Genomic DNA, 13,323 nt, shown 5'->3' with positions numbered 1-13,323 from the left:
AAAAAAAAAAAAAAAAAAAAAAAAAGTTGAAAAAGGTTTTTTTGATGAAAAACAATCGTCGGCAAAAGTGTCAACGAGGACTGGTTGGTCTACGTTTCGTTCATGACAAAAAGGCTAATGTCAATACAAAACCTACTATCGATAGAAACCTCCCTCGTGGACATCAAGAGATAACATCGGTTGATGTCTCGGTAGTGACATCAATAGAAGTTAAAGACTTTTTCCATAGCTTTGATACCTGAAAATCACATCACATTTGTCTCTCCTTTGCAAATCAATCGCACTTCTCACAAGTTTCAACTGTTCCACCATTGATTTCCTTTGCGTGTCAAATAGAGATGTCCATGAGGCAAGGTGGGAACACAGAAACCGTTCTCCTAATAAGTCTTTATTCTTCTTTATCTCCCTTGGACTCGTTGGTCTTAGGTTTCCTAATGCTCGTTTGATCCCTTTTTTCATTATACCACTGTATGTTGTGTATATTGTCTTTAGGTTGTCTCGAATTTGCTATTGTTTTCCCTCATAGAAGTCATACCTGCATTTCAGTTTGTCGCAAGCACCACCAAATCTCGTTGAAGAAGACGTGCCCACTGTCTCCAATTGGACATGCAATTTCATGGATCAGTTTAAGATATTGTGTGGTTCAATTCAGACGTTATGATTTTGAACACATGATTGTTCATTTCGGCCATAATGATTTTGTTTGATTCAATGCATCACACTTCATTAGAACCTAATACAGCCTAGTTTAGCTTCGTCTCCGTTTCTACTTCGCATTTTCTTTGATTAGGCTAGCTTTATCTCAAGTTCGGTTCTAATAGTTTTTAGTTCATTCAAGGTTCATTAAACCTATAAATGAGTTTAATTTATACCAAACTCGATTAAACAAGTCAACTTAACTAAAACAAGAATGAAGTAAATTCTACGAAAATAATTAACAGTAACCCAATCGACCAACTTCATCACCTTTAAATGCAACTATCCAGTACAATAATGATATCTAAAGGAGTAATTTTGGATAGAGACGCGTTACCAAACCACAATAGTTGGTCAAGTAGGCTCCATTCATTCACAAAGTTTTAACCCAATTGACATGGATTGTGGCTTACATTTTCGACTCCATCGAACCAAAGGACATCGGTATACAACCCAAGTAAGGTCGATACCACTTTCGACTCCATACCCAACAAGCTTAATATTTACCATCAGCAAAAACCAAAAACCACATGGTTTTCTTCATAAGATAATTCAAGGGAAGGGAAATTTCGACGTACCAGTTATGTACAACCTAATTGTAGTTTCGTGTGTTCTATGTGCTTTGACGAACAACGTTTGTTTGATTTGATTCTGTTTCTTACTTCCATGACGCTTCTAAACAAGAGCGAGCGGGTGGTGTGCTGTGATGTAAGTTGGTCATCAACAAGCACGAGCCTCCGACACGGGCAGACGCTTAACGAGAGATCCACTACTGCCATGAACTATCAAAGAGGAAAAGAGGCAGGACAACCTTGCTATCATTGGCTTTGACTTACCCATCCTAGGGACAACTGCAAGTTGTCTACCCGCACCGTCGATGCACGTACCATGATATCCTTCTAGATCGTCTTTCGTAATGAGCACCGCATCTCCTCCTGAGGGTGAGCTAGAACTCGTAACTGGACGACGGTTGCTGTATTCTTGAACAGCCTGTGTGTTGTAATACCACAAAAGAACCCATGATGAGGCAAAGCTTGTCTGTGAGATCCCACATCGGTTGGGGAGAAAAACGAAACACCCTTTATAAGAGTGTGAAAACCTCTCCTTAGTCGACACGTTTTAAAAACCTTGAGGGGAAGCTCGAAAAGGAAAGCCCAAAGAAGACAATATCTGCTAGCAGTGGGTCTAAGCCGTTACATTATCAGAAAACACTTCTACTTGGCTATTGAATTGAATTGCTCAATCAACAGACTAGAAACTATGTGGCTTTCCACAAGCTTATGATCTAAACAATTTTAAGGTTTGAGGAGTAAGTTCTTTTACCTCCCACTGCGATGGGGCGAGCAACACGCGTGGTCTTCTCGAGCGCACATATTCCAGGGCGGCAGATGGGGTCATGTGCTTATATTTGACCTGAAAAATAAAGAAGCAAATCAACATAATCTCGACTCACTACTATACAGAGGTTCTGCACAGAAGGGTACATATGAGATTACCAAATAGCAAAGCACAATGGTCGTGCTCCTTCCTCGTCCTGCTTTACAGTGGACGTATGTCGTTTTACCAGACGATGCATTTCCTAAAGACAAACAACATGTATAGCACACATAATGGAAGAAACAGAGGAAGAAATGAGGTAAGAAAGTAGCTCACTGTGAATGAAGTCCACAGCTCGTTTAATATCAGAAAATTTAGGAGCAAAACAGTAATCTCTGGTGGGGATTTGTAAGTGGTCAATTCCGTGGCGCTGCACAACATTCAATTAGTACAACTTTGAAGCATCAAATGGATATTCAAACAACAAACTCAGGACTCACATAATACAAGGAAGATGGAACTAATGTTTCATAAGGTTCATTGAGAGTGATCACGCCGCCAACACCGAGCTTCTTCAATCTCGGCACGTGTTTGGGGAACGGCACTGCACCCAGCAGAAGAAACTGGCAAGGAAGAACAAATTCGTTCACATTAATAACAGACACAACTCTACAACAAAAACTACATAATCACATACAAACAAATCCATAGTTCTTGTGATTCTCTCATTCCGCTATCACTACCAGCTACGATATGTCCTCGAGCTCATATTGGTCAGGGGTTGAGAATGAGACCTAATTTACTGTTGTTCCTCAGTAGCTTAGTGGTAGAGTGGTTGGCTGTTAACCAATTGGTCGTAGGTTTCGAATCCTAGACTTGATTCGAGTTCGCTTCAACCGTTAAGAGTAGGTAACTCGTTCCCTGTATCTTTGTAGACAGAGTACGGTTACACTATAGATTAAGCATGCTTTTTCACAGAAAACAATCGCAACTATATAGGGGCGTGACGGTAAGCTCTCTATCTATCAACAACAGGGGACTGTTCTCCTTTGTCAATGGTACTAAGGACTGGGGCGAGCGGAATTCTGGAGAGGCTCGAGGGCTGAAGACAATCAAATCCATCATACAGACAATAAAGCTTTCTTGTCCGGAAAGTCAAACAGCTCAAATCAAGAACATAACAATCCATTCATGGATTGATCAGAATGGAGCAAAATCAAGAGCAAACAAGTAAAAGAACGCAGAAATCAAACCTGATCGACTTCATCCCACCATCTAAATTCGGCTTCCATTTTATTTCGAAGCACGTTGTAGAAGAGGGTAGGGTAGAACAAGATTCGAGCCCCAGCCCCAACCAAAGCTCTTTTAGCATCCACCTTCACAATCTGACCGCTACCGATTTCATCTTCCCGATCAGTCCCAGCATCTTCCAATTCCACTATCTTCATCTCAACAACCAATTCCCAATACCAGATGATCAAATCAAAAAACTCAAATTCCACGCAATTTCAGTAGAAACGAGAGTCAAAGAGGGTGGAGGAACATGACGATGGTGGAAAATTGGAGCAAAAGGGGAATCGATTGGAAAGCGAAGGAAATAGAAATGGAAATCGAACACCACAGATTAAGGAATCGACCAAATTAGAGTGATCGAGAGAGAATCCGTCCACTGTAAGTCGATCTGAGAAGAGAGAGAGAAAAAAAGTGCGATGGAATCATCCGCAGAACGTGAAGATTATGGAAAGGGAATAGTCAATGAAGAACAAGAAGACGCTTTTCTAAATTCATTCCCCAAGTTTGGTGCGACTGTTAGGTGGCATCTGTACACTGAGAGGATAATCATCCTATTTCTTCTTTCTTTCTTTCTTACTTTCTTTCTTTTGAACGTATCTTTTTAGAATGTCCAAATTTCTAGTGATTTATTGGTGTGGGGTTTGTTCATACCAACTTTCATTCAATAAAGATGTTTAGGTATAGTTTGATGGAATCAAATAATACATTATTTAATGATATATCAAATTGTGGACAACCTTATTTTGGCGGTTATAAAAAACCATTTGTTCACACTACGAGCTATAAAGTAAACCATTTGTTCACACAATAACCTAAATAACCTAAATAGACGACATGACCATTTGTTCACACAATAACCTAAATAACCTAAATAGACGACATGACGACAAAATGCGATGAAATCAATTGCTTAGTTAATAGATTTTTCATTTTTAGGACAACCATTGCAAATGTGAAGAAAAGATAATATGAAAAGACACTTGAATGCTTTGACTACAACACCCAAATTCAATAGCAGCACAGCCACATTGCTTATGCTTATGCCCTTTTTATTTGCATAGCAACCACGAAAAATTATCTTAGAGCGTCGGTTTTCCGACACGCTCCCTTTGTTTGGTCACATTTTTAAGGTTTATCCGACCAAAAACTTTGGTGCGTTTCATATGCTCTCAATAACCATAAATAAAGGATCGGGAATGAACTCTTCAGCTAGGGTCTAAGGCATCAGAAAGTGAGATAATGTGAAATGGAAAGCAGAAAATTTCAACAAAATCTAAAGCTTCTACCACTCCACATAGCATACTACCTGCGATTTGACCCTTTTCCCTTAGGTTTCGTATGCCTCGAGATATTGAGAGTGAGAGGCTGCGAGCAGTGCAGCTCCGATGCCAGAACCATCATTCGAATGCTCGACAACGATGTTTTCAGCTACCCCATCTCCAAGTAGCTCCTTCAGTGTACTTTCCATGGTGGTTCTGAATCTCGTGTAGTGCTCATACAACCCTCCATCCATTGCTACAACGGACTGCTGCTTCACTCCATCCTGGACAGTATCTTTTCCAAGTTTCTTCAGGATTCCTAAGATACCAGCAGCAGATAGGCGTGCGCCCCGCGTGGCAACTACGTCACAGAGCTCCACTACGATTTTTCTTGTTTTCAAGGAGGTATTTGGTATCTGGAAGCAAAGCAAAAGGAAAAGAATAATGAGTAAACCTTATGCATTCGAGTTAATACGTGAGTGTTTAGATCAGCATGCACGGATCTCAACCATTTTCATAGGACAACAGTATTTAGAGCAGCATGCAACATTCTCATAGGACAATAGTCTAACTGTACGTTACTATATTTGGTCGTCAAAGTAAGGTAACTTGTAGGATATTAAATTCTAGACAAATGGTCACCATGACTTCCATATATTAAACTAAACGCAAAGAGATCTTTTGAAGTAGCACCCTACCTCTAAAATATCCTTCAGTTTGCTTCCAACAACTTTGAGGTCAGGCGATGAGTCGTGATGCATGGCAGACATGTGGGGAGTCCTGCACATTTTTGGAGCGGCTAAAAGTTACGGGATAAATTTTGAGACTAGACTAAAATGGCACTACGGGATAACTTTTTAGACAGTCCATTCAAATCTGAAGTTTACCCTAACAGCCAAGTTCATTAACACAAGCCATACATGAAGACCCATAATACAATTAAACCATTTATGAGGGAAGAAATTTAAGCTTCAGGTTTGAAGAATTAGTTTCAGATCTCCATCATCAGCCAGAAACAGCGAGGGCAATAAGTATCCATTATCGGTTATAGCAAGTGCCGGCTAAAACATAAACTAGCAACAATTATCATTTCAGATTTGGAATGTTATTACAGAATGTAAACGCCAACATCAATCTACAAGGAAGCGAATATAATGAGGGACAGATGGTTAGTGTATGTATACCTCAATACAAATGGAATTTTCAGTTTGGGTGGAACAGTGTCACCAAAGAGAGCCGCTTCATCAGCCATCTTTAACAAAACTCTACGAACAATTTCTCCCAAGTACATACCAGAAATCAACTTCTCAAAAATCTGACAAGTAGAAATGGAGAGAACTATTCAACGCATATTCTGAAAACCTTTTTGTTTTTGCGTAGTTCTCAAATGAAGGTGTTGTGTAAAGAATTATCTTACCTGTTCTCCAGGGTTTAAACTCTCTGTATCCAATGCTTGATCAAATTCTGTAAGAGGCAGATGCGAGGACCGGAAGTTACCCCATTCCATGTTAATTACCTGCATTAATATAGCGTCCCAGGTACCATCAATACATTGATGAATTCATGCACATCATCGGACTGTAAAATTATTACAATCAAAAAACAAATAACAAAACACACAATCCACTAACCATTTCTCCTGACATAGGAAGTAGCCCATGCCACTTGGGAATAGCATGGACACGCTCTACATAAGCTGCATTTGTTCCAGTGCCCAAAATCACAGCAGCAATTACGCCATTATGATGGTATCTACCTCCTGCTAACGTTCCAATTGTGTCGTTTACCTATATCTCAGAAAGGACAAAGTCACATACAGAAACCCACACCCCGCACCCCCCCTCACCAACTCACACAGAAATATGAAAGTATGAAATCATAGTGCAAAACGGAACATTGAGCATCAGCATCGGAAAAGGGAAAAGTAGGAAAAAACTTGAACTATCGAATTACCAAAGCTGTTACACGCATGTCAAGTTTCTGCCTTTCCATGGCTTTTGTTAATTCACCCACCACATCTTCCCCAACCTGAAATAGCATGGCAAATTATGGTCAACTTTCAAGAAAGATCCATTACTTAAAAATCAAAGTTTCACGGTGCATTGCAAACTCCTGGTGACGTATATTTCCTCTTACCCATTCAATCGTTTAATCAATGAACAGTGAAGATCAAATATAATTTATCTAAATGTCGATGAACTTTTTTGTATGGTGTGTGTATATATTCTAAATCCATGATCCAATGACAATCCTTTGAGAAACTATCTGATCTATGACGATTTAGCATGAGAAGATGGTTTTACTTTTCTATGATATGTGCCCCATTTTCAATGCATAGAACAAGCATGGACATTTTACACAAGTCAATGAAGTATTGAACTAATTGATTATCTTAGTTTCCACAATCCTCTTCTCATTCAAATGAAAATAACCTATATGATTTAAAAAGAAATATTAAGCTAATCAGCTTTTTTTTTTCTTTCTGAATGATAATGCCAGTCATCTGTATGGATTTGATGCTACTTATTAAGAACAAAGATATAATGACAATGTTACATAGACTAAAGGGTCCAACGAATGGCAACATATCAACATAAAAGAATGATAACAAAGCTTAAGGATTTAGGGTTAACCGTGTCTTCAATGTTGAATCCTTTCGTCCATTTAATAAGTGTCCCCGACGATATTGATGTTTGTCTCACAGGGAAGGAGAAGGTAAAACCCAGTTCCCTCTGCCTACCTGGGGCTGGGTGATAGCCTTCGCCTTCTTCCGCAACAAATTTTGCGAGTGCTTGAGCTATAAAATCAAATAGAGCCTGACAGAACCAGAACCAGCACCAGATACTTCCGCTTATGCTCCATCCTAAGGAAATCCATATTAAAAATTCAAGAGGAAAATACTAACTTCTGAAGATCCAGTCATCAAGTGTGGAGGTATTGAAACCTCTTCAAATTCTTGCTTAACAACTCGCTTGTCCTTCCCTCCCAACTGCACACGCAACACTCGAAAATTTGTACCGCCAAGATCCAATGCATAGAAGAGCCCTTTTTCATCTCTAAACTTGCAGGGAAAAGTAAGTAATTCACAGCTTGGAAAAAATGTCACTTTAAAGATATCATCCATGGAAAAGTATATGCCATATCAAATTAGATTGGAACCACTCCATACATTTCTTGAATCCCAGTAACTTTGCATATTGAATTTGTAGTGGGGATATCCAATTACGATTATAAGTAAAACGAATACATTGAGATAACTTCAAAGGAAAACCAATCGAGATTTGAAACCGAGAGAAATTGAAAAACAAAATTAATTAAAAGGGGTATATGTCATAGTAACAAAATGAAAGAATTAATGTTAAATTCAACAGATCAACAATTAAAATAAAAACCATGAACATTATATTAAAAACATCAAGACAGATCTAGGAAAAGACTGCATGTTCGTACATGAAAAAAATCAGAAACTTCAAACTCTCTAGATCACAGAAAGAACCTCAAATACAAACAAAACAACAAAGAAAAATGTTTCGTCGTCTTTTAAGCCACTGCCTGGGCTAAAAAAACAATAAGTTCACAACGAAATGAGAAAAACATTCATAAATTCGAACTCGTTTCATCAAGTAAAAGGCTTCATTATCTTAAAATTTCTCCAACAAACACCACTAACAAATAGATCTAATAAAATTCAGAAGGAAATCAAAAGTGGTTGAGTAAAGTATAATTCGCATTACCCGGTTGGGAGATTATCGACATAGCTGATCAACATCTTGAGCTTGCTGCCGCCTTCGGATGCGAGGCCGGCGTGCATCTCAACGGTCATGGCGTCGGCCACCTGCCTGAGTTTCGCAATAGGGGTTCCACACTTTTCCTCGAACTCTCTCAGAATGGCCATTGCTCGAGCCCATTTGCCGGAGTTTTTCATATGGTGGCGCACCACAAGCGCCGCCACCGCGCAGACCGCCGCTGCACTGACCACCGCCGCGCCCACCGCAACCCTGCCCATTGACAATGAACGGAAACAACCCAAAAATGAGAAGATCAGGCTCGAAGGCAAAAGCCGCAAACTTTGCCACTCCTGTTTCTCGATCAGGGAAATTCTAGATTCATCAAAAAGCGTTCTACCAGTTTATAGTCTTGTAGGCGCCTGTGATGAATTTGCGATTATGGGAATTAATAAAAATGGAGGAAAAATGTATTTTTGAAAAAGAAAATAGTAAAGTTGGTGATTTAGAAGGAAACCCAAAGAATTTGAGCGAATTTCCAGTAAAATCGACATTTTTCTCGGTGAAATCAACACCTAACAAAAACCCTGTTAAGAGATATTAATCATTCAACCATTTCCGTGGGGGAAAATTAGTTTGTTTACATACATGCAAATCCTTATGTTCTATTAGATTTCAACTTGGTAAATTATAAGCACCAACAACTGGTAAATTATAAGCACCAACAACTGGTAAATTATAAGCACCAACAACTTGGTAAATTACAAGCACCTTTTTTGTATCCAGCTTTCAACTTTTCTTATGTTGAATTAAACTTGATATAGATTTCAATTTTGATGCTTTTTTAGTACTTTTATTTTAGATAAGAATAAGACTCCATTACGGAATTCTCTCTCTAAAATTAAAATTAGAAACTTTAATTCAAAGAAAGAAAAGAACTTGAGATATTCCATAAATTTATTTATCTTTTAATTTCATGGGTTACAAGAAGAACGAACATGTAAGGTAGATTCAAATCTATGGAAGTTTTATTAATAATAATCTTCATCCATTATAAGCCCAAAAATCAAACACAATATAAAAAAAGTTTGGTTCAATCTCCCACCCAAATGATCAAACTAAAAAGAAAACTAAGAAACTGTAATTTATCCAACATTATATTATTAAGACTCCAAAAACTGAAATCTAATAAATTGGGGGGAAAATATTCTGATAAAAACCTGGTGGAAAATAATTGAAAACGATCAAATTTATTCATATTTTAAAATTACTCATTTATTTTTTACTATAAGTTGTAAATAAATTGGATGGATATAAAAAAATGGCCGCTCAGAAAATATTTCCTAAATTAGTTCTTATTTTTAAATTTTTTTTTTAAAAAACCTATCTGGTTTTGAATCTGTTGATTGGACATCTTATAAACAAAAATGCTGATTCCAGCAATAATAGGTAATAAGTATTTGAGGTGCAAATATGGAATATATAGATAATTATCCATAATTTATTAATTAGTGTAATTTTTTTAAATAAAAAGAATTATTTGTTTGGATATGATTTGGGGTGTCTTGAGAAAAGATCATGCAACAGTAAAGTTAAAATTTCAATCGCATCTAAAAGCACCCTACCCATTATCGGACTTCGAAAATGAGAATTCATTTTCCCAACAAAATTGTTTATTTCACTGATTAGCTTATTGGGCCATTAATTTGACTTGAGCTTCTAAGCTGTCCATATAAATCTTTAAATAACTCTTCCAACCATCAATCTTAGAATTTTGAGAGGAAAAAAAAAAAAAAAAAAAAAACAATTTACCCTCCTAAGTTTATTATATTGCATAAATTTTCACTCAAAAATTTCAATTTTAAAAATCTATCTAAAAGAACCATTCAAATTTTTATTTTTTTTTTTTCAATTCACTAACTTTAATCCATAAACTCACTAATTTCAACAAAATTTAAGCATAATTATTGCAGAAATTAAGGATAAGATATCTTAATTAAAACTCACAAAGTTTAATATAATATTTATTTAAAATCTATTTTGTATCATACATATATATTATACTATATATACTTCATATATACGCATGGACAAGAAGTGAAAATATTTTTTTCATTTACAAATTTTTAAGCAAAAATTTATCTGATTTATCTGAGAATAAAATTAGATCATTTTTATCCAACTTGAAATTAAAATTGTAAGCTTGTAGTACAATTTGATGAAATTAGACATTTAGAGTGAATATTAGTAAAAGTTAGAAAATTTTCTTTTTACCCTAGAATTCATTTGCCTTCCTAATTATATATTCCCATGACATTTCATTCTACCACAGAAAAAATTTCAACATTTCATCCTTTTAGAGATCAAATTTGATTAATGGGCATCTGACAGTGATTTCCAAAATTAAATCAAAATTGCACAAATAGTTAATAGACAACAAAATAAACATGTGTTTCAAACAACATGAATTGAGTTAGTGGTCATAAAGATTTAAGAAAATAAGAGAGAACAAGTTCAATCTATGATAGTCATTTACATTCTAGGTATTTACATTCTAGGTGTAAAATGAATTTAAAATTTCAATCTAAAGTGAAGAAGTAATTTCGACATATCCAATGTCTTAATTAGGCAGCCAAAGAAGATACTAAGACGAAGAAAATTTGATTGGACCAACAGAAGAATCCATGAAGAAGCTCTTACGATCCCCACAATCCTAGAGTTGTAAACCTGAGGCTCTTTTCACCACATTATACTTGTGCTAATCGGGTAATATTTTCTTTAACTACAGGGTGCCAACTCTTTCAGAGATTAGTGTTCTTAGAATATAAGGCTTCCTTTTTGAACAGAAAAGTTGTTCAGTAAGATAAGACATAGCCACATTTCTTTGCTTGGGGCACCCAACTCTCTAAATCTTTTTCATCTCGAATGGTTCGAATGGTTCTAAGACCAAAAGAAGCATAATGGTTTGTTCCCACTTTATTCCCCTCAACACTTAATTGGTACACTCACAAGAACCTCACACATGGAGAAGGAGAATATGCCTAATCATAGTGATCGAAATTATATGATTTGACACTTACACCCGAGAGTTCACCGTCCACCACCATGTAGAAAATTAAAGGTTAAAAGAAAATAGGCTAAATTAATAAAAATAACTTAAAATTTTCAATTTTATCTCAAAAATATCAAAAGTTTTAATAATAATTTGAAAAAGTCTAAAAAAAATACATTTTAACTTTGAAAATTTTTTTTATAAAAAAAACTCTTACAATTAGTTTAACTTGGGATGAAAAACTACTAATGTTTATTTCGTAAAATAATCTAAACTTACAAAAGGGTTTCAAAAATATTCCTTTGACTTTTATAAAAAATTAAGAACTATTTTTGAAATTTTAAAAAAACTTTAAAAACACCTTTAAACTTTAAAAAAATAAAATTTTCCTCTAAACTTATGATTTTCGTTCAAATATTTACTGTAAGAATTTTTTTTTTTTTTTTTTTTTTTTTTTTTTTATTTATTTATAAAAGTAAAGGGTATGATTTAACATTTTTTTTTTATAAAGGTCCAAATCCTCCTTTGGACTTTGTGAAAAAAACAATCCCCACTTTTATGTTAAATTTAGCATTATTTTTTTATTGAAATAAATATTTTTTGAAAATATTTAACATTTTATTACAAATTTAATATAAAAAGTTATTATATCATACAATTAAATACAAAAAAAAAAAAAAAAAAAAAAAAAAAAAGTACAAACTAAAAAACAGTATAGACACACAGTTTTAAAGATATTCTGAAAAATTATATATATATATATATATATATATATATATATATATATATATATGATGTTATTGAAAATATAATATAGTGTATTTATTATTAATAATATTATACTATATTTTCATATTATTTAAAAATAATAAATAAATAAGTAAAATATTTAGAGTTGATTCAGGGTCGCGGATAGGGTAGGGACTCGAAATGGATCAAACATCACAAAAACATATCAGCTATAAGAATCTGGTAGAAGCAGTACCAGATTAGAAACTACTATTCAACTAATTCAGCAGGAGAAAGAGTAACAGGCAAAAGAAAATTTCAAAATGAGGAATAAAGGATCTTATAATTACCTGTGCAACCATCTTGCTTGGCCTGTTGGATCCTAAATTCAATCCCACTAGCAGCAGGAAACTGTGCAAATTCAAAATCCTCATAAGCAAACTGAAGTTTGATAAATAACCATGGGAGTTTACTACGAAAACGAAACCAAAGAGAGAAAAATCTCACCGTTGAGCCTTTGGTTGATGCTGAAACTCCTCTCTAAACAACAGCTGAAGATAAAGTTCTGCAATAGGAGAGTTTTACGAATGAACTCATCTCAGAATCATTAAATCCTGATACAAAATGCCGCTGTTCTTTTGTATTTTATTTCAACGCCGAAAAGATCAATGAGCAAGATGAAATCCAATCCAGAAGTTTCGATAATCATCCAAAAATAAAAACATCAAAATCACCTTGAATTAAAATCTCTTAATCGATAATTTCATTCAATCCTCCAAAACAATCGCAAATTCCATTTCTCAATCTAACAGAGACAAAGCTTGGAAACCTAAAAAATTGAAACACCTTAAAATCAAAATCAGTTACCGAAATTGTCTATCAAACCATCAGCAGTAACAAACATCTATGTCGTAATCTCTCAAACCATCAAAACTTTAAACCCTCGCATCCGTGGTGCTTCAACATTAAGAACTCACAGCAAAAGGAAAACAAAATGAAACGAACAGAGATGATATTGTCCACTTAAACGAAGGCGGTGGCCGTAAAGGAGATGCAAGAATTACCGGCGCAATGGCGTCTGATGGGTTTTCCGCCGCTTGATCTGAGACGAAGGCGCCATAATTTCCCGGTCGTTTCGCGGCTTCGAAACTTTCCGTTCCTTTCGAGAAGAGCCCATAAAAACTTATAATTCTATTAGGGGTATTTCAGTCATAAGAAAATACAATATTAAATACAATATTTGAAACTATTT

At 35.4% G+C, this 13,323-nt stretch overlaps 2 protein-coding genes and 1 pseudogene across 3 annotated transcripts; all 3 read right to left on the bottom strand.

Moving 5' to 3' along the window:
* Positions 1-934: 934 nt before the first annotated feature.
* Positions 935-3,885, bottom strand: LOC111798229 (phosphatidylglycerophosphate phosphatase PTPMT2). Its single transcript, XM_023681255.2, has 6 exons — positions 3,267-3,885; positions 2,514-2,636; positions 2,350-2,443; positions 2,193-2,275; positions 2,020-2,109; positions 935-1,686 (listed from the first exon to the last, which is right to left on the bottom strand). The coding sequence occupies exons 1-6, from the start codon at positions 3,459-3,461 to the stop codon at positions 1,417-1,419; spliced, it is 855 nt and encodes a 284-aa protein (XP_023537023.2). The 5' UTR covers positions 3,462-3,885; the 3' UTR covers positions 935-1,416.
* A 426-nt stretch (positions 3,886-4,311) lies between these two features.
* LOC111798227 (hexokinase-1) lies at positions 4,312-8,920 on the bottom strand. The gene is made up of 9 exons (XM_023681252.2): positions 8,300-8,920; positions 7,471-7,621; positions 7,199-7,381; positions 6,519-6,593; positions 6,197-6,352; positions 5,983-6,081; positions 5,750-5,880; positions 5,264-5,345; positions 4,312-4,981 (listed from the first exon to the last, which is right to left on the bottom strand). Exons 1-9 carry the CDS (start codon positions 8,569-8,571, stop codon positions 4,634-4,636), a joined length of 1,497 nt encoding a protein of 498 aa, XP_023537020.1. The 5' UTR covers positions 8,572-8,920; the 3' UTR covers positions 4,312-4,633.
* Positions 8,578-13,265, bottom strand: LOC147792117 (uncharacterized; annotated as a pseudogene). Its single transcript, XR_015421594.1, has 4 exons — positions 13,136-13,265; positions 12,579-12,636; positions 12,422-12,482; positions 8,578-8,665 (listed from the first exon to the last, which is right to left on the bottom strand). The product of XR_015421594.1 is annotated as an uncharacterized LOC147792117 (transcript).
* Between the last annotated feature and the right edge of the window lie 58 nt (positions 13,266-13,323).

The sequence above is a fragment of the Cucurbita pepo genome, chromosome 7 (assembly GCF_057944985.1).
Source record: "Cucurbita pepo subsp. pepo isolate OVF chromosome 7, ASM5794498v1, whole genome shotgun sequence".
NCBI classification, from domain to species: Eukaryota; Viridiplantae; Streptophyta; class Magnoliopsida; order Cucurbitales; family Cucurbitaceae; genus Cucurbita; species Cucurbita pepo.
Note: the sequence above shows the minus strand (reverse complement) of the source record. Positions and strands in the feature narration are given on the sequence as shown.